Genomic DNA, 25,928 nt, shown 5'->3' on the forward strand with positions numbered 1-25,928 from the left:
ACTGGCACGGCGCGCGCACCGTACCCGCGTGGTTTGTCTTTTCTTGACTCGCTCGCGGGACTGAAACGCCTGCCGGTTGAGCTCGCGCTGTACTCTGTGACAGCTGGAAATGGACAGCAGCGACGGAGGAACCGTGAAACCATCTCACACAGGTAGAAAAACGTCTTTCATTCCTACATGTCGAAGCCGTTTGCGATGTTTTGGACGCATGGAGTCTGTTCTTGTCTGTCGACGAAATGTTTCTGCAGTATGTCTCTTTGACACGAGGTAAAAAATCATTTTTTTCGGCCAACGCTGACACAAATTAGCTAGTACAATTGGGACAATTGAGAAAGCGAGAAATCACTTTAATGTTCATACCAGCAGGACATCAGTGTGTCGGTCGGTTTGTTGGTGTCTTACTTTTTTTAAACATAAACACAATATTTCCTCAGTACGCGTATACTTGTGTGTTTTTTAAATAACGTGGTTATACTGTAGTTCTTGGACCAGGATATAAACATTTTGCCCATTTAAGTTCCTCAGTTACTAGCAACGTTTGTTGTCGTCAATTTAAAACAGCTTCAATTAATTATCATTAGAAATTGTTTGAGAGGCTCAAACATGAAGTTATCGCTGATCAGAGAGCAGCTCTGTCTAATTTTTTAAACGGGGATTTCTTGCCTGTTGATGAAGGTCAAATGTTGTGTATCCAGATCATGAATGGATCCAGATCGGCTCTGTCCACAGAAGAACTCTGTGTGTGTGTGTGTGTGTGTGTGTGTGTGTGTGTGTGTGTGTGTGTGTGTGTGTGTGTGTGTGTGTGTGTGTGTGTGCTTGTGCAGATGCCTGCGTGTGTCTTACAGTCACCTGAAGTACTTTGTGGAAGAAGCTGGAAATTAGAGGTGGGGTCGGACATAGACTATAGACACAGCTTCAACTGTGGACGCTACAAAAGACAAATATTTCAATTCAGTTCAATTCAATTCAATTCAATATTCCTTTATTCGTCCCTCAAGGGGAAATTCCTGTTTCAGCTGTTAGCAGTCTGTTTCTTTGAGGCCATCACCTGCTCCTGGCCCTTTACAGGTTCTAGTTTAAAGGACTGGACATATGTAGGGCAGGTGTGTAGCTCAAGTGGTAGAACGTGTCGGTCGTTAATGGCATGGGTTGGTGGTTCGATCCTCTGTGAGTCTATGTCGGGGGAGGCAGAGAATGGATATCTGGCACAACTTCAGCTACTTCCATGGTGCATGAAGAAGGGAAAAAGTCTGAGGAGGTCAAAATCCTGAGACACAAGTTTATCATCAGCCCGTTTCATTCTTGTGTAGGTGGCCCATTGGCTGATGTGTATCTTCCCATCATCCGGTGAATGTATTGTAATGGGAAGAAAAAGAGTGAACTCAGTGAGCAGAGGTTATTTTCTCCAACAATGTATTGATTGTTTTGGTGATAAAATGTAAGAAAATAGTGAAAAATGCCATCAGAATGTCCTAAAGCCCGTGATGACTCATTCAGAGTGTTTGATTTGTCCAAAACCAAAAGGTATTCACTTTACTATGATTGACGACTGAAAAAAATATTCATATATTGACATTTCAGAAGCCGGGATCACTGATTATTTGGCATTTTGCTAAATAGAAATGACTTAAAACGTGATCGATTATTAAAGCACCGGTTAATTTTCTATTGACTGACTCATTGGGCAAGTCTCCACTGTACACATGTGCATACTCACCCATATCCTTCAGTGTGTTGAGGCACCTTATGTGTCGGTCTTGCTTGTAATATTTCAGTTCAGCCTGTGTTTCTTCCTGTAGACGTGTGTGTCTCACACTGTCATTACTGTGTGTTGCCATGGCGTACTCTGCTGCTGCTCACTTCAAGCAGAGTAGACCCACTTAAACACCCAGCCCAGTCCACATCATCATCTTCTGCATCCTCTTTAAATGACCTTGCTCTCCTCCATCCCCCTCTGCATCGGCTTCAAACCTAAATGGCTCTAAATGACGCCCGCCCGCCTGCCAAACACCGCCGCATCGCCGGAGAGATGTTCTTTCCAACTGCATGCAAGCAGTCATTTTCGCTGTGAACAAAAGGTCCTTGATTCATCAAATCCTGCACCTCCTGCTGCCCACTCTCCAGAGTGATGCTGTAATTTTCACCAGCTCTCCCCCTGTGTGAGGCTGGGAGAGTTTGTAGTTTTTTTTGTACCTTTGGTGATTCTGTTGGGCTCTTAGTTGTGCTCACAGCTGGACCACACACACTATCCAAGCAGCATGAAGGCTCAAATTCACAAGCTTCATAAAGAAAGGCAAAGCTTACTATTTACTGTAATACTCAGCAGACAGATAAACAGGTGGATAACAGCTTTCTCAATAGGTAATTGTTTTGGGTGCTGCGTTTAAAAGAATTGAGCACAACTCAAGTCCTCAACAAGGCAATTTCAGTCACTGGGAGCATAAAAAAATCAGTTTCACCAGACCAGCGCAGAGTGACCTGAGAGGTCTGGCTAGCTCATAGCTTTTAAGCAGGTGCAACAAATTGCACTGCAAGACCACCCTGTGCTTTGTGGGCCAAATAAGTATTCTTAAAGGCAGTTAATGGGAGCACTGGAGAGCTTCCTGGAAATAAATCAGCTGTACCTGTCTTCCCTGTGTGATGCTCAGAGCTTAATATTTTCTGTGGGAGTTCAGTGGCTGATTTCACAAAAGTGATTTGTGCATACTGCTCACATGCAGATTGCAAGTGGAAACAGTTTATGAATCAATGGGATGATCAGCAGAACATTAGTGGGTGATAATCAAACAATCAAAAAGGCAAACATTGTCTTATGTGCAGGATTTTGGACGGGTCCAGGTCAGCAAAAGAGTTTAAAGAAACATGATTATAAGCTAATGTTTCTTATAGAACATGGCTGTCAGCGCTCATACAAACCCATGAAAAGACCAAAAGCAGCAATGTGTTGATCCATTTCTCAAACTGACTTCTGCAGCCTGTCTGTGATACTCAGATTTACTATTGAGTGGCTGGTAGATGTTCACATTTTGAAAAGTTAATTTCCCACCTCTGTAAACAGGTCGTAAAAATATATTTTGGTCTTTAAAAGCCTGAACAAACAGCTTGAGAAGCATGACACAAGTTTTTAGCAAATACTACTCAAACAGGAGTTGCTGTGTATTGGTTGGGGACTGTTTGCCAGCTATTGATTTGGTGCTTTAGTGATTATGTTCAGCCACAGGACTGTGTGTGTGTGTGTGTGTGTGTGTGTGTGTGTGTGTGTGTGTGTGTGTGTGTGTGTGTGTGTGTGTGTGTGTGTGTGTGTGTGTGTGTGTGTGTGTGTGTGTGTGTGTGTGTGTGTGTGTTTGTGTTTGTGTGTGTGTGTGTGTGTGTGTGTGTGTGTTTGAGTTATCCACTCAATACAACCTACAGTGTCAGGTTGATATGATGGGGGGATAGTTCACTCCAGCTGTGTTCAGGCGTCTCTGGAATGATTCAAGTTAAAATGTCATTGGAGTTATGAATGTGTGTCTTTATCCTTGTTGCATCTACCTGCATGGCCAGAACCTCACACACTAAAATCAGTGTGTCGTTGTGTCTCCTTGTCGTGTTTCAGACGTCTATGAGTTGTTTCACCATAAAGACGTCTCCCCCTAAACTGCTCAGATATTTTAAATGATCGTTGGAGACTCAAAAAAGATGTAATTTTACTTTTTACTGGTAATATCTGAGAAGCAATTTGAATGTGATACTTTTACTTGTAATGGAGTATTTTTATGTGGTTGTATTGGTACTTGTACTTCAGAAAAGGATCTGAATACTACCGCTGCTTGTACTGTCAGGCCAAAGATCTAGCTGCACACTGCGTCCTTCACCCTCCTGCACCTGACAATAGGACACATTCACAGAGCACAAACGCTGGTGATGAAGTTGACTGACCAGCCAGACCAGCCATCTTTTTTTCTCCCTCTAACTTTCTCTCCCACCTCAGAGCGTTCGCCTCTGTACTTTGACATTTGGCTGCTGCCGTCTGTCTCAGTAAAAACCATCAGCTGTGAAATTGAGAATAATCATGTGGAACGAGATTGGGATGGGAGCAGCTTGAGCTCCAGCCCTTCACTGTCTATGGACTCATGGCTCCTGCTGATAAAGTCCACCAAGGATTGAACAATCACCCACAAAACATTTTTTTCTGACGTGTCAGGAATATTACTTTTTGTCATCAGCATGACCCAGCAAAGATTTTCTTACAAGACTCGTCACTGTCAGGCCTTCGAGTCGAGCTGGTAAAACGACCAGTAATTAGCCAGAGCTGTGTTTTCTCTCACTGGCAATCCCAGATAATATTTACCCGCCATGGGGTGTGGAATTCCTAATGTGTGTGTTATCATCCCAACGAATGTATTCAAGTTTGACTAATGCATTACTACCCATGACACCCAACTCGCACACAGATCTGTCTGTTTTTATCTAAAGAGCCTCTGGATAGTTGGCAAGATAAAATGCAATTAAACAAGAACAATACACATAAATCAAACAGTCTCTGCGCTAACATTGTACTGAAACCGCATGAGAAAAATACAAAAAAGTGTATTATCCTAAGTCTACTATATGAAAACAATAGGATAAAGAGTGATTATGTTGTATCTTGCCTGCGCTTCATTACAGAGAAACATGGTTGTATGCAAACCTGAAATAACATTATAAATTTTATAAAAGAGTTTATTAGATAAAAGAGGTCAATGTGGTGAAACTACAAACATGTCTCTGAAGTCCCAGTAGGAATAGTATGTTACGAATAATAAAGCTTGAAATTATGATCTATCTGAAGGCTTTGCTCGGCATCAGCAGGCTGTCAAGTTTGTTTATCAAGCGTAACCTTTTATTTTGTCTCTTTTTCTAACCTTTTCTTTACATCCTGAAACCAAATTACGGAGAGCAGACCACATGAAGGTCGCAGTTCAGTGGCGCTGAATGAAATTACACTTTTAATACGCTTCCACTAGCACACATCTGGCACTGCTTTCTAAATGCAGACAAATAACTAATCAAATTTAAGCCATCCAGGTTGAAATTTAAAAGTGTTTTCGTAAGGAATAAACTTAACTTAACCTGCATGATGTCTGCTTGAGCTCAACGTGTCGAAAACTTTTATCAAAGTGAAATAATATTATGTTAAAGGTACGGTTCACACAAAAGTGTAGAGATGCCTGCCTTCTCTTGAATATAATGGATCTGGATGGCACTCAGCTTGTGTTGCTCAAAGGAAATCATGACATGGTTACTCAAGATAATCCACAGACCTTGTTGTGGGGACTATTTCTTTCTACCGAACTACACCCGTGAACTGTATCACTGCGCAGTGGAAAGTGTACATCTACTCACCTGACCTTAGCCTGACATTGCTACCTTATGGACATTAGTTTATTGCTAACTGCTAGCTAACGTTACAGCTCAGCAGAGGAGGATGCCATTAATGTTTACATCCCTCGCTCGCATGAGCCTCGCAATAATGAGTAGAAACACGCTTGGTGTACGCACCCACATGTTATTATTTTAAACTAAACCCATCATTTTAGTGTGTGCCTGTCAACTCTGTAGATAAACGTTCATGTTTTTCACTGACAAACTAGTAGTTAGTTTTAAAAGCACGTTCTGTCTCTTGATAAACAAATGTAACGACATTAAATATCACACTGAAATCTCAGTCGTTGTCGTGGTCGTGAACACAGCTCGTTGAACACAATTATCAACTTTTTCAATATACAGTTTCTTTAAGAAAAATTAATAACAAATATACAATAATAATACTTTAACTCAAATAACTCTCAGTCAAGCTTGAAAAAATGTGAAATGAAGTTGTCCTTGTGAGACATTTATCCTGCTTCCCTTTCCCACAGTCTTACACTAAAACACGCTCTGTCTTAGGATAGATTATTATGGGATTTTTCACTGTGTCTGTGACTGTTGGGCTTCACAGAGGATGCTTTCAGGAACAGCAATGCATTACAAGTACTTCATCATGCAGTAAATTGCTTTTCTACAGATATTGCTTATAGCAGGGTTGTTAAAGGTGCACATGGAGTTTACCACCTGCTCTCTGATACAAAGGACCTCAGGTCTTAAATCAGTCGGGGCGGTCCACCAAAACACGACAGAGCACAGCATCAGACACTCCTCTCACCATGGCAACCACAGTCTGTTTGATGTATCAGGGTTTAATTTCTCTAATTTCACAAAATACCTTCATTAATGCTCATTTAAGGCTAATTTCAGGCAGATTTTTCATGTTGTTGTTACTTATGAAACCTTCTCAGACCCAGTTAGATAAACATAATTTGCATGTTTATTATGAAGTTGCTATCTTTTCAAAAGCACCGTATTTTGAAGTTTTAACTTACAGAAATCTCAATATGCTTATTCTGAATTTGATGCAGCATAAACAAGTTGTGACAGGAGCAACTAAAGACTGGGAACGATGTGGAAAGCTCCAAAAACATCTGTTTGGATCATTCCACAGGTAAACAGGTTCATTGGTAACAGGTGATAGTACCATGATTGGGTATGAAAGGGGCATCCTGGAAAGGCTCATTCATTCACAAGCGAGGATGGAGCGAGGTTCACCACTTTGTGAACACATGATTGGATAAAGGGTATTACTACATGAGCTCAGGAACACTTTGTAAATATGATTGCATTGTTTTTTTATTTACGTTTTGCAAAGCAGCCTTTGGAATCAGGGTTGTAATTATGCTGGTTGATATGTAGAGAGTGAAAATATAGGTACGTGAAAAATGGTGCGTATGATCAATATGCACTGTGCTGCATTGTCACAGTCACCTCACAGGAGCCATTTTCTGCCCGGGAGTTTATTGTTGCACCTGCTGCCTGCGTTATCAACACACATTTCCTCTGCAGATGTCTGATAGCAACATGGAAAAAGTGACAGAAAGACAAGAAATTTTTAGACAAAAGACTTCTGTCTTCCTTCTGTGCGGCTAATCTGGCAAAAAAAACCTCCAGCATCAGACATAATTTGAAATCGACTGTTGGTGAAATGACAAACCACGGTCACCCTCAGAGGAAGCCTCCACCAGTAAATGTGCAGCTTACGCCTTATCACAACAGACGCACAACAGATTGCTCTTTCCAAACCTTCCCCTCTGAGTCTGCCTCACCTCAGACGCACTGAAATGGATTTCTGCTTAAGTCTCCCATCAAAGATGTAATGGCTCTCGGGCTGTGTCATTACAAGTCAGATGACAGTCTCCTTCACACTGGGCAGCTTAAGTCTGCCTCTGGACTGATAACTGTGATGTTTATTTGGCAGCTTAGAAGTGAAGACAGGGCAAAGCCACCTCCCCGACTCCCTGCTGATCACTCCTAACCTTGTGTCTAGCCCGCAAGCATCATGCCTGGTCGCGTTCGCATGAAGACGATGTTTATGCAACACTGAAGTGATTGTTTACACCAGTTCTGTCAAAGCATTGACCAGCAAAGAAAACCAGCCAAACCTTCTGTCCATCATACCATCTTGTTTTGATATGTGATTATTCATGATCTGCTTTTCCATCAACACATGGAACACATCAAGTCATTCATAATTTTACACTGAACCTGATGGCGAAGTAGGCTAGTTTCATATTTTAACCTACATTAGCCTGGGCTGCTGTTTAACAAAGCCTCCTGCTACTGTTCGGATGAAGATGAATTTGTGTCAATTTGGTGGCGACCCCGAGGTTAACTAACATAGTCATCTTGTGCAGTTTGTCCACTTAAAAGCATGTTTCAAATAATGTATTTCATTTCTTTATTCAGTGGGCAAAGGCTAATCAATGTTAGGTCTATGCTAGCAGTGCACCTATTAAAGCAGAAAGACATAGGAACTGGATAGCTAATACGCACACTTAAAAATTAGTTTGTTTATCGCAACTTATATCATCATCTCAATAGTCAACAACGTTATTGCACATTAGTGTTGTTTTCGTCAACAGAAATTATGACAAAATATCGTCGTCAATGAACCTTTATAACGTGACAGAAACGAGACGAGACGCAACGTAAATGCTGGTCATGTGACGATAACTATAAATATATAATGCAATATTGTTGACGAATAAAAACGAGACTACATGTGGTCGACAAAATAACAACTGCTAGAGCATCTCATCAATGTTTTTATTTTATTTTTTATTTTTTATTTTTTTGCTGCACGGTGGCGCAGCAAGTAGTGCGCATGCCTCACAGCAAGAGGGTCGCTGGTTCGATTCCCGGGTCGGGCCTTTCTGTGTGAAGTTTGCATGTTCTTCCTGTGCGTGCGTGGGTTCTCATTAGGTTAATTGGTGACTCTAAATTGCCCCTAGGAGTGTGAGCGTGAATGGCTGTCTGTGTGTATATATGTTGCCCTGTGATCGACTGGCGACCGGTCCAGGGTGTACCCTGCCTCTTGCCCGTCGACAGCTGGGATAGGCTCCAGCCCCCCCGTGACCCTGAAAGGGATAAGTGGCATAGAAAATGGATGGATGGATGGAGTTTTTATTTTGTAAACCACATTTATTCGGCAACAGTATTGCATTATATATTTAATTATAGTTATCTTCACATGACCAGCATTTACGTTGCATCCCCTTTTTTTGTCACGATATTTCATCATAATTTTCGTTGATGAAAACAACACTATTGCACATCCCAGGTTTTCCTCATATCTTGCAGGTGTAGTAAGCCCATGAAGTTTGACTTTATGAATAGCTTAGGTTGCAGAATGTTGGACATCAACCTTTATTGTTGAAGACTTAGACTTAGAGCGCAAATAAACGCTTCAGGTGAAAGGCAGCTGAGACGCGAACCTGCACGCAGTCAGTGCAGACAGCTGCATAAATTAAAATGAGAGCGTATCTGCTGTATTACGAGCAAGTAAAAAGCATGTCTGATACGCTCGCTCGACATGGGGTAACAAATGTCTGATCAGCTGGAGCTAAGGACCGAAAAACAATCCTTCAAGGCGCTGCAAAAATGTCACATGCCCACAGAAGATCAATGTCTTACACATGCAGTGACAGCGCAAGCAGGTCAATACTTGGCTGTAATAAACTGAAAACTGAGGAGAGACAGGCTTTCTTGTCTTTAATGTTTGGTTACACCTACTGTAAGTAGTTTTCACAGCTCACATATATCACTGCATCGACAGCATGAATCATGTCCCCTGAGGTTGGATCATCATCTTCCCTGTTGAGAAAAACATGAAAGTGTTTTTCGCCAGCTGCTGGTCTCATGTGAAGGAATCTGAAACAACATAAATGCTGGCTGTCAGGAAAGATGCAATGCTTACAGACGCACTCCTCTTCCTCACACACAACAAGCTCTTCTGTTATGGTGTCCTATAATGTCAATGCACAAGGTGCTAAAGTCTACACTGATATATACACAGAGTCCCTTGATTCCTCCGTCTCTATCTTCTTTGAGAGCATTGGTAATGGCGTCATGCTGCTGCCAGAGTATTTTCCCCAAAATGCTGTTGGTTAGGTTAGCAACACCCAAACAATGGTCTAATGCACATCACATTTCAACCAGTGTTCTGAAAAACACTGCATAATGACGTCTGCAGAAACAGCCGAATGAATGTAACACAGCAGTCCTGATGGATAGGCGCACTTTGAGTCGCCGTCATATGGACAGAGGGATGGACAGACACCTTGAGGGCTGTGTGGGAAGTTGCATTTTCGTACAGTCCATTACCTCTCCATCTCCCTGTGACTGTATCGCAGGTGCAGATTCAACACAGCAGGCAGCAGTATGAAAATGCTTCTCTTTGCGTGTGTGTGTGTGTCTTACGTATGGCACGTATGTTCATGTGCAGCTGTGCGGATGCATGATATGGCCACAGAGAAAATGTCCTTTGTATGATTTTGCTCCATTTTATCTTTGAGAATGATGTTGGCTGATCATGAGACGTGTGAGGCTATTGTCTGAGTTTTGGTTCAAAGTTGATTCTTGATGCACTGAATAGAAAGGTTTGTGTGTGTAACTGATTGACGCTGATGGTTTGAGACACAAGACAGCCTCATCTACAGGATCTGAGGTGAGGACATGTGTTAGATTTGGTCAGAAAAGGAGCACCGTGGCCATTTTGAAATGTTTTCGTTTTTCCTTGGATCAAACCGCTTTGCTTCGCACCTGATTTGTCATGCAGTCTCTTCTTCTGGAATAATTTTGCTCTTTGTTCCTCCATTAAATGGTGTGTTACAGTCTCTCTAATGGCTATTACTGCTGAACACAAAAGGCCAGTCAAGCAGGCCAAATTAAATGGCCGTTAATTGAAGGAGCCATTATAGCTTGGCTGTGCTGCTTTCTAGTGCCTTCTGCTTCAGTCATGACTGAATCACAGGGAGCTGACGGAAAAGCCTCTGGACTGTTGTCCACTAACAAGTTATGATCATTGGTCATTTGACTGAAATGACTTTCATTAATCTACCGTTTGATTTACGGTAGAGGAAATGTTTTGTGTATGATCTGCAAGACTCAAAATCTGCTGCCAACTCGATTCCCTGTGGAGCATTTAACTCCGGGGGATAGATGATCGCTCTTTAAGGTAACAGCTGCTGAGAGCTCCATATTGTCTCGTAATGCAAGAATAGTAGTGGAATATCGTTAAATATTATGTTTTTGTTGGCCATTGTGCAGGAAATGTCTGTCAATTTCAAGTTTTAGTTAGAGTTCGTTTCTAAAAACATTCATGTAAGGGCATTTCTGATTATGTCTTATTCATCTCATACTGTGGGAGAGTGGGACCAGTGATGACAACACAGATGAAACAGGACAATTCAGAGTTGTCACATCCTAGAAGAGGATGCACCGTGTCCAAAGGCTGTGCGGCGACGCCACAGCTGATGTGCGTCTCTTCAAAGATGTCGAGGCTACAGTCACTGCAGAGGTACAGTGTGGACACAGCGAGAGCTGTCAGTGATTAGCTTGGGCTGCTTTCATCCCCGAGGTTTCTGAAACCAGTGGAGTGTGTTGAAAGTGAAAACAGCATTAAACCTGCAATAAGCAGAAACAAGGTATGAACACTGACGTATCATCACCTTTAAAGCTGATCTGTTGAACGTGTTAGCAAACAGTTGCTTATTTACACATCCAGCAATTACAGAGCAACATTATCATTCATCTGGAGTCTTGTGTAAGTTCGATATTTACTCCCTTTTAGCTCTGTTTGCGGTCTCTATCTGCTCCTGAGGGAAATATCTGGCCTTTTCTAGAGAGCTAGTCTCTCTCTCTCTCTGTGTTTATTTGCTATTTGGTGCTGAGCAGGTAGTGCACAGTAGGTTTTTAGAGTTTCTTCGCTGAAAGCACCTGAGTGCTGTGGTGAAAAACAATGCTGTGTACTGTAAGTGGTGTGAATGAGCTAAAACAAGTTGTGGGCTGCACACATTACTTCTTGCATCGGACTATATAAAAATTCAGGCAGTGTTTGTCATTAACTGCCTTTAATTATCAGTTTAATTGGAGGAATTTGATCCAGACTGATTTAAGTGACAGCAAAAAGACTGATTTATTGGTTTAAAAAGCTGTCCAGGTGCTCCTTGCCCTACCACATTAAGGAACCAGTGAGATAATTCAGGCAATTAAACCCATTTTACCAAGGGAGTGCACCTAATTAAAAGTCAATCCAATTTAGCCCTTCAGGTTTCCAATACGAGTCAGTGCAGATAAGAACGTGGAGGATGAATGATTCGAGGAATGGGAGCGAGAAAGAACAGCGATCTTATCTGCAGCCGACTGTCAATGTTGGGAAGATTTGCTCCAAAAATAAAACACAGTTGAGTTTCTTCACAATGTGATGAGATATCTCAGCAGTTCTCACTGAAGTGAGGAATCATTTAATTATTAATTATTAATGCACGTAACCAAGAATCAGCAAAATAACACTTTTTTCACTATTACTCTTTTGTAATATAACCCACCTTACACACAGTATCACCTCTTATGTCTTCTGCCACAGAGTTTAATTGGCTCTGTGACTGTCCACATTGTTTTACAGAGACATATCACATACTACTGTAGTTCAGCACAAATTCCTCTGTTTAAACCTTCAGCAGCTGTGCACCAAGGGGAAAAATATTAAGTCATAAATCACGAAGGAAAAAGATGAAACAAACTATAAGTAATTAAAATAGTTGTCAGTTCATTTCCTGTCAATTGACTAATCAATTAATCATTTCAGCTTTACAGTAGATTGTATGTGTCACTAGTTTATGTTGTTTTGAATGTGCTCTTCCAATTGTTTGTATGCGATGGCTGTGTGGGGGTGTGTGTGTTTATGTGCTTTGAATTTTATTTGGTATTGATTTTACTGCGTTGGTGGTGGTTTGGTTATTTATGAATTGGGATGTGAGTCCTCTAATATTGATTATCTGCCGACATCAAGTCTCATCTTCCTCTTATATTTACTTATATGTTGATGAAATTTGTATCTGACACACTGAAATAACAGATGTAGACAACTTTTTATACATAAGCTACTTATTACTAACACTGAAGACGCCGGTTCAAAGCTATTACAAGTTTAACTTAATTTAATATAACTGAAAATTTAACAGGAGAACGTGACTCCTGAAACTCAGTCTAACTCTTTTGGATCTGTTTGAGACGCAGATCTTGGCTGCACAGCGATGGTGCAGAGTGGAGGTTGTTCCCTCACGAGGGTCTTTGACGTCGGCTGTAGAGATAACACTCAGACAACAGGCAGTCGTCCTGTTATCTGGTGACTCACGAAAATAAAGTTAATTAGCGACATCTGATATGAATAGCTATGACTGTTCTGTACATTTCTTTTTGCTAATGATAATTAGCATCGTTGCTTAGCGAAACAGAGTACGGTACATTAAGGATGAGCATTTGATTGGCTTTATTAAGGCCTCAGTTATTGGCTCAGGGCATCTCGAGTGTTAATGAGGTGATCTGAAAGATAAACTGATCAGCTCAGTGTTAGATGAAGATGTAATGGCTTAATCTCTATATTCATATGTTCTTTGCTCACTCTATATGTGCCGTCTATATTAAGAGCTAGCAGCTACGATGGAGCCTCACCACCAACTCCACACAATGTATATTTATCAGCTGATGAGCTAGACATGGGCGAGACAAATGACACGGAAAACCACCCCAAACACATCTCTTAGTCATCCTCATTAGTCATCCCTGCCTCCACGGTTCCCTCCTCCCACCTCCTGCTATCACTTCACATGGAAAGCATATGTTTCCCCTCCGAATGGAAGGATTTTCTACTTGGCATGCGATCAGTTAGCATAAACATATTTAGCATTTTGCTGAAGTTCTACAAATAGTGAGAATGTAACTTACAGAGCAAGAGATGTGCATAGAGAGGGAGGCAGGTTGTGATAAGTTGTCTGTCTGTGATTGAGATGTCATGAATCTCTGTTTTAGCCTGTCGTATCAGTGTAATGCCGTCACTGATCTCAGAGCTGTCAGGAGCAGGAAGCCCAATGTGAAAATAGGCAGGAAGTGGCTTAACCCTGCTCTGCCCGGGGGTCCTCTCCAAATACGAACACGTGTTCACACCCATGTGTCGCTGCCAGGGGAATTGAATGGTCCTGCATCAAAGAGCTACCCCTGTGGTCTTCATTGGCAAGTTTCTGTTCAAAGTTATTCTCAGAATTTAAATACTTCGCTTCCTTCAAAATAGACATTTGGCAAGCTGCTGAAAATATAAGTTAAAGGTGGGACGCCTATTTATAAAGAAGTCACGCTTGTGGGAGGTGGAGTTATTCAGCCAGACAGCAGATAGCAGAGCCTGTGAAGACAGCTGTGAGACACCGAAACCTTCGCCTAATGACTTTTTCTCCAGAAATGGCCCATGACTCCTGTTTTGACATTGTTCCAGAAGATACTTCAGAGAGTCAATGACATGTCAAGGTCCTCCAAAACATGGGTGATAGCAGAGAAGGTAGATAGTGTACACTTTCAGGTGTGAGTACAGGTGTGTGACAAAAGCGGCAGACAGAGAAAAAAGAGCTGTTCAACACATTGAATATTACAAATTACAAGACAGAGCCACAAACAAGGAAACCCATGAGATGTACATAAAAGCACGTACATTTTAGCCTATAGACCTAAAATAGGCTGCAGCCTATACAGAATACATATAATTCATGTTTTTACAGGTTTGTGATGTTGTTGCAGTACAAATGAAGAACAAATCTATTGCATTAAGAGTCTAAATGACTCTTTATTTTATATACATCTCTTCAACAATGGTTAGAGAAAGTAGCTGCACTGGCTTCGAACATCAGGCACTGAACTAACTAAACTTTTTAAAAGAGTTAAGACTGACTGGAGTGAAGGTAACTTGTCTTTGGCATCTCCAAGACTCAGCAAACGGGGGCTAAAATGACCAGGTAAATATAGCCACACTGATCTAACACATCTGGTATTTTACTGTGAGTCAGCTGCGCTTTCCACCTTGAATGCGCTTGTTTTGACAAAGCAGAGTTGTTCAGTTAATGAAATAAACCACAGCGAGCTTTAGATTTCATCTTCGACATGTACGATAGCAGCTGCTGAATTCAGACAGCCAGCGTGTGTGTTTCCTTGTTGTTAGCAGGGTGGATAGCACAGCAAAAATGATAGCTTGACTTTCACCAATTAACACCACATACTGTGTCATTTCACACATTTTTTGGCCTCACTTAGAGATGCTAATTCTTGCAATAAACCCCCTTTGTTAAATGTATCTAAAACTATTAAAGAGAATTTGGGTCAAGTCTTGTTTTGAGCGTGGAAGGAAGGAAGGAAGAGGAGGATTACAGCTGACTGCAGGCCGATCCGTTCAGCAGCCCACTCTCCCTGCCAGAGAAGGAGAACAGCGCAGTTGTCTCAACTAATCCATCTTATTATAATCAGCCACATTTTTATGATCCTCAACCTCCCTGGATGATCTCTGGTTGTATTTATTTAAAGCATATGCTGACATAATGTTAGTTTGAGGAGCACACAATGAAAGCTCACAGAGGTGATTTGTCAAGTTTGGTCATCAAAAGCTATTTATTTAAAAGCTATTTATTTAGCACCAAATGACTTCTTATCTAGATTATTTTTATATTTTGATTTCTAACGGCACATTTGAGAATTTGAAATGGAAGAGTGGAGCTTTGCTTGACCCATTTAGAGTTGTTCCTTCGCAGTGTAACACATAATTAAAGCAGCGGATTACAAAAATATTACAAGCTAGTGTGGCGCCAGAAACACAAGATACCATCTTGGCTTAAAGGAATAGTTCTGACTGGAGCCAATTGCTTAGCTGAGGCTGGAAACACGGGGAAACAGCTAGCCTCGCTCTGTCCAAAGGTAAAAAAGAAAAATCAGTCCGACTGTTTCTTGGCAGGCTCTCTTGGACCCGTTTCGAGGCGGCTCCAGGAAGTTACTGCTCCGAACCAGGAAATAGTCCAACGCTTAATTTTCTACTTCAGTTTTGACACTGATTAAACAACTCAGATATAACGTGCTAATTTTGTGAGGTTTAGAGGTGCTGGTAGGTGGATTTTATTGCATTGGGTAAAAACCAATTAAATTTTCTTTGTTTCCAGTTTTTAATGCTAAGCTAAGCTAACTGGTTGCTACCTGTAGCTTTGTATGTACCAGACAGAGATGAGAGTGGTATTGAGCTTCTCATCTAACTTTTTTGCAAGAGAGAAAATAAGCACATTTCCCAAAATATCAAACAGTCTGATTAATGAACTGTTTGATTCCCCGGGTGTATTAATAGAAAGCCTTGTACTGAAAGCTGCGCCATATTTGCATGAATTGTATTCACCCACTGGATTATTAGAACACGTTCCTCTTTTCCCGTTCTTGCTTTTTTCTGCGGTTTGCATGTGACTGTAAGCACTGTTAGCGTTCCAGCACACTGCTGTCATTCATGCACAGGTCACATTTGCTTTGGTCCCCACTGCAGCCTTAGGGCTCTCCCAGATGGCCGATGACAGATGCCCACTATTGCTGTTGCCCTTGGTTGGAGTGCAGTCGCTGCCTCCAGATAAAAAATAAAACTGTCCTTCCCAAGCTCCCCCCAACGTCCCAGTTCTCCCACTTGTCCTAGCCGTAGATTCTCATAATTCATTTTCCATCACCCTCGGTCTCTTGTGTGTTTTGGTCTGTATATCTACTGCACTGCCTTTACTTTCCTTATTATGTTAAAATCTCTCTGTTTGAGCTCCTCTGTCCCATTTTGGTTTTTCCAAGCATCCTCTCCTCTCCTGCTGCACTATTCTTCATCCTTGGCTTGATCCCATGTCCTCTGCTCCTGTTTTATCATGGAGCTGGATGCTTGCTTGGGGTTTTAGCCACACTGAGATGTCCTCCCTTATATCCTTTAGGTCACACGGTGGAGACTCATATCTTGTTATTTAACCCTGTCAGGCACATATGGTATTGAACCATCTGTGCCATATTTGCTATCTGTGGTGAAAGAAGGACAGCTTATCAGCTCTCAGTAAATGTTTTTGCATGTTTTAGCCTGTTTTATGACTGACGGTACGACTACATTACTGCATGCACAGTGAGAAGAGACTCCGGCTTTGACAAAATGTTCATTGTGATGAAATAATCAACTCTTTTTTCAGTTCATAAGGAAATCAATGGAAACTAATTGCCTTGTCCAGCGCAAATTCTGCTCTGTGTGGGTTATTTTTTCCCTGTTTCCATATGACAGGAAATCCAGGCAGTCCGCGCAGCCATATGCTAGAAGGCACTTCAGTTTAAGAGACTCCACCTGGGGGAAGGAGATTACATTTTGTCATTCCTGACTGTGGCCCACCTCAGCTGTGTTTACGTGGAGCACAGAATTATCTTTAAGTGAATGTGTCGAGGTTTGTGCTAAAAGAAGATTAAGTGGAAGGACGGGGATTTATTTAAAATAGGTGGCGACTGGGTTTGTCCGCTTATGAAGCAGTTTGTGCCAAAATGTGGCCCATATTAAATTGCTTCTAGTTCCCTCAACCCCAATGCAGGGTTGTTCAAGAAAACAGTAGCAATATTTAGACAATTGAGAAGATGCCATTTCATAATTTACTGCATCATTATATAGTAATTGTAATATAATAAGTACTTGATAATGGTTACGTCGTCATCATACATAGGGCTGTGGGTTTCACTCATACACAGTTGTCCCTCTTCATCTTCTCACCGACCTTTATGAGTCTGTTGCTTAGAATGGGGTCTTACCTCTGGGCCAAAGAAGAGGGGCTTTGCTACTTCATGCTATCCTTTGGTTGAATTTGACACACACTTTGTTAGCTGTCGCCGCTGACAGAAATGCAGCACATAATCCTACACATAAACACGACAACAGCTGCCGGCATCTCATCGATCTCGAACAGATAACGTGCTGCAGCTGGTCGCGGTGATGAGACTGACCTTGTGGTGAGTCAGCACATGGTGGTCTGTGTCGGTATAATAGGTGTGAGTGCATCTTAGTGTGATTGACCTGCTTGTGTTTGTATTAGCCAGATGTGTTCTGATGTCTGAGTGGCTCGTGCATGCGGCATAGGTGAATCAGAAACTCTAAGTACTGTGTAGATGTGAATGTTTGTGCATCTGAAGAATGGGAGGAGTATAAATCGTACATGTCATGATTTAATCTTACAACATTTGTCTTGTATTGGGGCAAAAACAGCTTTCCCTTATTAAAGGATATTGTGCCTGTACTCTTTATACTGCTTTGGTCTGTTGCACTGATGCCTTGATTGGGCTTTTAGTTCTCTGCCTAATCAGGATCGGTATTGGTGGTGTCATTTCTTTTTCCTCTCAACTGCTCACTGATTTCTCTCTTCAGTTTCTCATCAGCTTCCACTACTGACACCCAGCCATCATCCAAATCAGTGGTTCCCGGCCGCTCTGCTGCAGACCAATGCCAGGCCATGGAACATTTGCTGCCAAGTGTTTTTTAGAAAGAAGGTGTTCACAGTGTCGCAATGGAAAAAGAAAGCTTGAGAGAGAATCCTTGCTCCTTTCTCACAGCTGGCACATCACAGTGTGAAGTGGGCATACTGGGGTAACCTTTATTTTGGTCCCTCCACAAGACAACTCTGCAGAGTTGTCAATATAAAAACGGTGCACTGTGCAAAATTGGTCAGAATTGCCCAATCTGAATGATTGCACAGAGAGGTCTTTGTCCTCTGGATGCCAATGCACAGAGGACAGAGTCCATAACTTAAACATTGAATAAAGAAAAAAAATGGAGCACAGTTTTAAACACTGAATATTCATTTGTCTAGTGACCAGCTAATGGATTTTAATATTCAGTAACCCTGTTAGATTGGGTGAGTAGCCTGTATTAGCAAATCCTGTACAACACTTAGCCAAAGAGACGACATGCATGTGGAGTCTTCCAACACAACACAGAAAGTGACAGCTGATTGGCTGCTCCCCTCATATCTGGCTTGCTGTGACACTGGACTGACAAACGACTTGGATCGTACACACTTAGCTAGAGCAGGTGTATGAGTCTGTGTGTGTGTGTGTGTGTGTGTGTGTGTGTGTGTGTGTGTGTGTGTGTGTGTGTGTGTGTGTGTGTGTGTGTGTGTGTGTGTGTGTGTGTGTGTGTGTGTGTGTGTGTGTGTGTGTGTGGGTGTCTAAAATGAGCATGCCTGGAACTGTTTTTTTTTCTTATTGTTTTTGATAAATCCTGTTGTTCTGTTGTATGTTACAATGTGTGTGTGTGTGTGTGTGTGTGTGTGTGTGTGTGTGTGTGTGTGTGTGTGTGTGTGTGTGTGTGTCCTCAGATAACGCTGGTCTAATTAAAGAGCTGGCATGTCAGAAACCTGCTCTCCCTCTTTGTTTAACATTGGATCTAATCTGGTGTGTGTGTGTGTGTGTGTGTGTGTGTGTGTGTGTTAGTTATCTGGTCCTTGCTGTGAGGTGTATACAAGATAGATAGAGACACTTGTTGGGAACCTGGCCAAGATACCCCAGAGGAGTGTGTGTGTGTGTGTGTGTGTGTGTGTGTGTGTGTGTGTGTGTGTGTGTGTGTGTGTGTGTGTGTGTGTGTGTGTGTGTGTGTGTGTGTGTGCGCGCGCGCCATGGCTACTGGTGCTCCACAGCATCTTGTGTTGCCATAATTTTCATAGATATCCATATGTTTTTCTAAATAATCTGTCTTTTAGTGTCACAAAAGCACTTTCTGCTGTGCAGCATATGGTGTGTTTTTATGGTAAAACGTTGATGGTGGTAAACAGACTGCGTACATGGTTCCTTTCTAGTCTTACTGACCTCTCAGAGCGTTTCACAACACAAGACCGCGTTCACCCATTCACGCACACATTCATACACTCGTTCCAGAGGCTGCCATGCAAGTTGCCTCCTGCTCGTCAGGATGAAACCACCCACCTTGTAATTAGCGGACGACTACGTACAACCATACGCACAGGGTCCTCCCATATTCCCAGTACCAGTTGAGTCCAAGGGAAATGTAGAGACTAAAAATATGCAACCTCTTAACAGCTCCCACTCACTTACCTAACAGAGTGAATCACTGCATTATATGAGTGGAACATTTGCAAATGACCTTGTCATAGAGATCTGACAGAAAATAGCACTCATGCTGTGGGATTATGTATGCCAGCACACTTAAATATGTGTCCATATAGAATGGGTATAGTGTATGTGTGTTGTTCTGAAGGTCAAGATACGTGGATGTTAATGTCTTGAATGCACCTGTGTGTATCTCACTTGTGTGCATTCATGCTTCTTTGAACCCTCCAGGTGAGTCATGCTTCTCCTTGAGCTCCTTTCGTAATAAAGAGCTCTTTGTCGTCCTTATTGTAAATGCAGAGAGAAATGCTCACGCAGCTATGAGAAGCTTTTACTAGTTGGCCTTTTAATTAATGTATTAACCAAATTATTGCTCATAAGCACACCTGCTCCTCATTTCCACATCAGGCAGCACCTATATAGATACAGCACTCATCAGCATTTGTGTATCAAGGCTGCAATTAAAGACAATTTTACTCATCAAATATTCTGCTGATTGTTTCAGTTATTATCTCTGCTTGGCATAAGCATTTGGTCGTGTGTGTTGGTGAGTGTGTCTGTCTGCAGCTAATCTTGCATACTACTGGACACACTGTGTTTCTGTGCACATTTAAGACTGAATGCTCAAGGACGTCTCCTGCTGTGTGTGCTGGTTGCACACTTTTTTGGGCCAGTAGGGGTCACAATTGATCAACAGCTTCAGTTAAGAATCTTGTCTCTGCTAGAGATAACGAACCAAAGGCATTTCCAGTAATCGACTAAGCTAAAACCAATGCTTACCAAGTCTATCACAGGCCACATTTTTGACCTTTGTTGTGGCTCAAAAACTGACATTCATAGAAAAGTTTTACCTCGTCTCGAACTGGAGCACCTGCAGATATAGTTTGTCACGATCTGCTAAAGCTAGGCCTATTATGAGGTAGATAAATGCCTGTTTTTGTTACTTATGCCCCCATATGGACTCTAAGCCACTCTGCTCCATTAATTGTTTGTAAAAATGCCCATTATTTGTATTACAGTTTATTATTTGTTGTCTTCAAATTTGTTTTGTCTGACCAACGCTCATAAACCCAAACACTTTCAGCATCTTTTAACATATTTATTATGTTTCCCTGCAAAATCGAATTGGGAAAACAAACTACGTGTAGTAGTATATTTAAATTTAGTTTATACATGTTGTTTCCAGCAGACAGGGCTGGTTGTTGAGGCTTTTTTTGAGTCCACATTACCCTTAAAAGAAGCAGTTGGATCCCAGTTGTTCCCACCACCTTGGTTTTTTCCTTTCACCCTTCGGGGACAGACATACACGTATTAGTCACATTATGACTCATTTTTGTGACTGGATTTTGGACTGTCGAGGTTATCGTCGTGAGGTGTACAAGAAAATTGTCTGAAAATGGCAGATACACGAATCTATATTGTAGTCCATCTATGGTTCAGTGCAGTGATGAATACATCTCATGTCACTGGACTGAAATCAGCCTCGCTCTGAACACTCACCTTCAGCTCTCTGCAGATTTTACAGTCTGTGTTGCCCACGTTTGCTCATCCGCCAGTCAGTAAAATATGGCTTTTTGTCCATTTCTTCGCCTGCTCTGCACAAATTACAGCGTAATTGAGCTGCGGTTTGTGTGGAAAAGGTTCAGATTCAGATTTCCACTCAATGTGTGGGGTTGCCTAGGAACACAGCTGTAATTGTAGTCCACCTGTTGTTCAGTTGTTCAATATTCATTTCGACTGTCAAGACTAGAAAGAGCTGTTGGTGTTGACGTTTTGTGTAGGGTGTCTTGTCTTTGTAGATGATCTCCATGTGAATTTATTGCACATGGACACGCTCATCACTCAGTAAATATATCCGATGTAGTGAAACAACTGGATTATTACTCATATTCCTCCCCTGTCCGCTTTTTCCATGTCAGGCTTGATCTGCTGTCGTCTGCTGTCGACGTAATGGAACAGTGACGACAGGTGTTGTGGCGAGGGAACTCATCTTGACCTTCGCGTCTGGAACAATGCCATTTTGAAAAGAGCATATGCTGAAACATCTCCGTAACAGCTGCCTTGTGTGTAAATGTTGTTGGCCTCGGTCCACCTCTTCACACATCTGGGTTAGACCTGCTCGTTCCAGGAAGTTTCCTAGATCGCAGACCTGAAAGAGCTGCAAAAGTTCACAGGTTCAGGTGGATTAAAAGCCGGGAGGGGTGTTGGATTTTTTCTGCATTCATTCTTAAAGGCCAGCCTAAACAGAGGACTTGGTTCTAGGAAATATATTCTTAGACCACCTTGTAGTTGTGTGTGGTTATCATGGATTCCACAGGTGTTGCCTGTATAGAGACAAATGGGCAAAGTGTATGATTAAGGAGCAAAAAAGCATTACACAGCCCAGAAGCCTTTATAGCGTAATGGATATACAGTTACAGGGAATTAAGCACAGCTATATATAGATAAGTGTCATGCTTCTCTGTGTCACCTTGAGAAAATTTAGGACAACGATTCACATGCTGACAAGCAATTTTATCATATGATTAAAAAAATGGAACAAGACGTTTTTATAATACTGAACCAGTTGAAGACAGAATTAAAAGCTGTCCAGCATTTTTTTTCACATTGATTTCAATGTTCCTGGAGTAAAACTTGACATTTCCCAAACTCTTTGACAGTTTATTATTCCTAATAGCTCTTACACACTTCACAGCGCCAAAGCTTTTCTTGCAGCAGGCCTTCATTTGTCAAAGCTTGGTGATAAACACGTTCACCCCCGTTGTGAAACCGGAGCACACGGAGGCAGGCAGCACATCATACAGATGGGGACAGCAGCTTGCTGGAAACAGACTGAACAGGTTGTCAGTTTTATAGCTGCTTGTCAGCCCAGTGCCCACCTGGTTGGACCGTGAGTCTCTATCCACCATCACACATTGAGAGATTAGCAGACCTTCATGCAAACACTGATAACAAAGTGATTGTACAGCTGATGTAAGTTAGAGATGGCTATAGTTATTCCTAGCAAGCACGAGGTTGCGCTTTCCATTCATATCCTAGCTATTCCAAAACACAGCATAAGAGGCTAATGAAAATGTCGTTAGTTTTGCAGGTATTTGGTCATGAAAAGTATTGGAGAAATTAAAATTTTACCTGATGATGGTGCTAAAAGATAAGTTGTTACAGTTCACCCTGAGAGAGGCTTCAGTGCCCCTTACAAATCTTATAGCTGTTGAGGTATTTCAGTTCTACCAGACCGATCAACATTTCTGTCCACAGAGCCACATCAAAACATTTAAAGTCCAGCACACCCATTCAAAACACCCAGGACTTCATTTATTTTAATGATTAGAGATCTTCTTGGGAGCGTATTGCCATGTCCAAGCTGTGTTTGATTGACGTCCTCCTCCACTCTGTCAGATTCATTGCACCTGCCCAAAATTACACCTTTATCCTTCTTATTGGTCCAGTGCCCACGTACAATGCCAAGCATAGCTCTGCCCACATTCAGCCTCAGTAGGAGTCCAACCAGGAGAAGTGAAAACACCTGTGCGGGTGCGTTAAATACAATCTTAAAATTAATCTCCAACTGGCTTCCTTTCCCTGTGCACATAATGTCCTAATGAGCACGATATCAGGACAAGTTTTTGCAGCCCTTTGACCCCAAAGTAGGCTCAACGAGGGACTGATAAAGACCTATATATACAAGCCAAAAGGCAAAATAAGTGATTCCTCATTACGTAGGCACCCACATGGAGAACATTACACTGTAGCTACGAGTGAGTCCCTTGATAGAGAGCTTTATGAGGTGACAGGTCATTTCCATGCAGCTGTCTCAGGCCATAAAAGAAAGATGCTGAGCATGCTGTTGGCAAGCAAAGTTAGTAGAGTGTTACAAAGAGCTGAGATTGACCAGCAGGTAAATTATTATGATATGTGTTTGTGTGTGTGAGTGTGTGCGTCTTGATTGCCTGGTGACACGAATCATTAGCTGGAATCTTTTAACAGCATGCAGATGCAGGAGGTCACAGCGCTGAGTATTTGGGGCACTTTCTACTGTGCAGATGGAGCGCAGAGTCGTGATAATAGCACAAAATAACAGTAGTTTTGGTGCTCAGGTGGACTTAGTGTCGAGTGGGTGTAAGAAATTTCATAGGATGTACAATTAGTATTAAGATTTAGCCCCCTTGCACGATATTTAACAGGAATTCTTATATTTTAGTATGTAAAATGTCTTTTTTTTAAAAAACTAAATTTACATAAGGACATCAGGGAATTGCTCAGTGATTTTTAACACATAAATATGAATATCTAATGCTAATTGTATCCAGTCAAGAAAACACAGGCCTCTGGGGGCGTTGTGTCAAGCTGATATGTTTATGACTTCAACTTTATAAGGGGCATCAGGTCAGAGAGAGTGAGTACACGAAGCAGCATTTATGACCTGTGCTTTATATTCTTGGCTTTGATGTAGTCTTCCCTCATCTTCAACTCAACAGCCAGACAGGCCGACGAGTGCTGGTATTTAAAGAGAGCTGCTGAGCCAGATAGCTTCACTGCTAAGAGGACAGCACAGCAGATACTGTGCTTACAGATAAAGACAGTGAGCATCTCAGACGTCCTTGTCATGACACCATGCGACAAACAAAATAGTTCCATCATGCATAGAGATCTTGCTGGCTGGGATTTATCTCCAACCACAAGGTCTGTAGACACTTTTTGAGTACGCTAGTTCACACTAATAGGTGTATTTTTGTGCATCTTTTGCTGGCAGTATTTAGATATTTACAGTTTGTCAGTTCCCCAGTTCATTTGCTCCTTATCACACTTTTTCTATGAGCACAGGACAGTAATTTATCCTTTGTGACGTATTTATTTGGGGGACTTGTTATTAAAATTAATTAATGATGGACCCAGAGGTCCAGAAGTTTTTTACAGCTCCATCGTAGAAGTGCAGGAAATCCAACCTGCTGTTTTATTTCGCTCAAAGTAAATAAATGGTTCTGTCTGATCTTGTTAGTAATAGTGGGAATGCAACAACACAACATAATCTAACATATCTTTTAACTTTTTTCAAATGAAGTGTCATGGGACTTAATGTGTGTTTCTGTCTTAAGTGTATTTAATGGTATGTGTGCTTTTGGCAGAGGCAGATTCGTCATCAAACTTCGCACTGATGCTTGTTAATGTGAAGTCATCCTGATGAGTTCTTTTCTATCATTTCTATCTCTTTTACCATTCCAGTCAGCTAATGTTATGAACGATGACTGTGTGCAGCATTGTTTTTGTTCGTTTTTCAATTTGTTCACATCAGCCTTAAAGCTCTGTGTCATAACTTGCACAATAACAGGATCTGAACACAGCCTGCTGTGATTTTTGTTGATGTCAAGAGACAAAAAACAAGCGTCTGCCACCTTTTGCCTGCAGATCGAGAAGAAATGACATGCAAAATGGAAACGACATTACCTTTTTTTTGTTCATTATAATGATTGAAAGAACAAAAAAACACCTTGCGCACAATCAAGCAGTTTCTCTCTTTTCAGGCATAAAGGAAGTACAAGTGACAGCGTGGATTTTTTGAAATTCACAGTTTATGGCTTTGTGGAGTGAAAGAGCTTTGACTGTTCTTTATAAACACAAAATGCATCAGTTTCTGTCTCCAGCAGACCATTCGGTACATCACAGATCTGAATGGGCCATTTTGAAGGACGTTAAGATAAACACTTTGCATGAAACTGCAAAAAAGAGCTTCGGCCACTTTTTGTGAGGGGTTGTCACTCTGACTGACCGGTAACTTTATCCATTTGGCCTGTAACACAGGACTGGGCTGTTCCCAGCTGCCCACTCAGGTGCCAGACAGGCAGAGAAGCCCTGGCTGCGATACAGAGTGCCAGCAGAAGCGAGCAGCTGCTGGCCGGCCGGCCGGCAACCTGTTTAAAGATGTTTTGTAATGAGGCTGTCAGGTGCCAAGTCCAGCTGACCACATAAAGATGAGTGAATGGAGCAGGTCGGGCGGTTCCAGTGTGATGGAGGGTTTACGCCTAGACTGCTGGCATCAGTGGACAGTTTCAGACATTAGCCAATGACAGCGTCTGACCGGCGCCTGATGTGGATTAAAGACGGTGCCAGTACGTTAAACCAGCTGCTTGAAGCTTTTGTACATTCAGCATTTAGATAAATGCAAACATACTTTTCTAAAAAAAAAAAAAAAAAAAAATAGCATTTCTATTTTAAATTGAGATATCACAAACAACAGAATATGCATGAATGCAGTCAGTAGGCATATGAAGTGTACCGTATATCGCTAATAAGATTTTACCTCTATTTTAATATAAGTTTTACTTCTTCGTCATCTAAGATAATTTTATTTTGACATTTGACTTGTGGAAAAAACTACAGACCATACACACCACAGGATCTGACAT

General features: G+C 41.7%; 1 protein-coding gene across 1 annotated transcript in view; it reads left to right on the plus strand.

Annotated features, from left to right (window-relative positions):
- Positions 1-25,928, plus strand: part of LOC139349734 (zinc finger protein 385B-like) — a 70,315-nt gene continuing 44,387 nt past the window's right edge. Inside the window, exon 1 of the mRNA XM_070990705.1 lies at positions 1-152. Coding sequence (XP_070846806.1) covers positions 110-152 — 43 coding nt within the window. The 5' untranslated portion in view covers positions 1-109. The remainder of the gene's footprint in view (positions 153-25,928) is intronic.

Source organism: Chaetodon trifascialis, chromosome 21 (genome assembly GCF_039877785.1).
Source record: "Chaetodon trifascialis isolate fChaTrf1 chromosome 21, fChaTrf1.hap1, whole genome shotgun sequence".
NCBI classification, from domain to species: Eukaryota; Metazoa; Chordata; class Actinopteri; order Chaetodontiformes; family Chaetodontidae; genus Chaetodon; species Chaetodon trifascialis.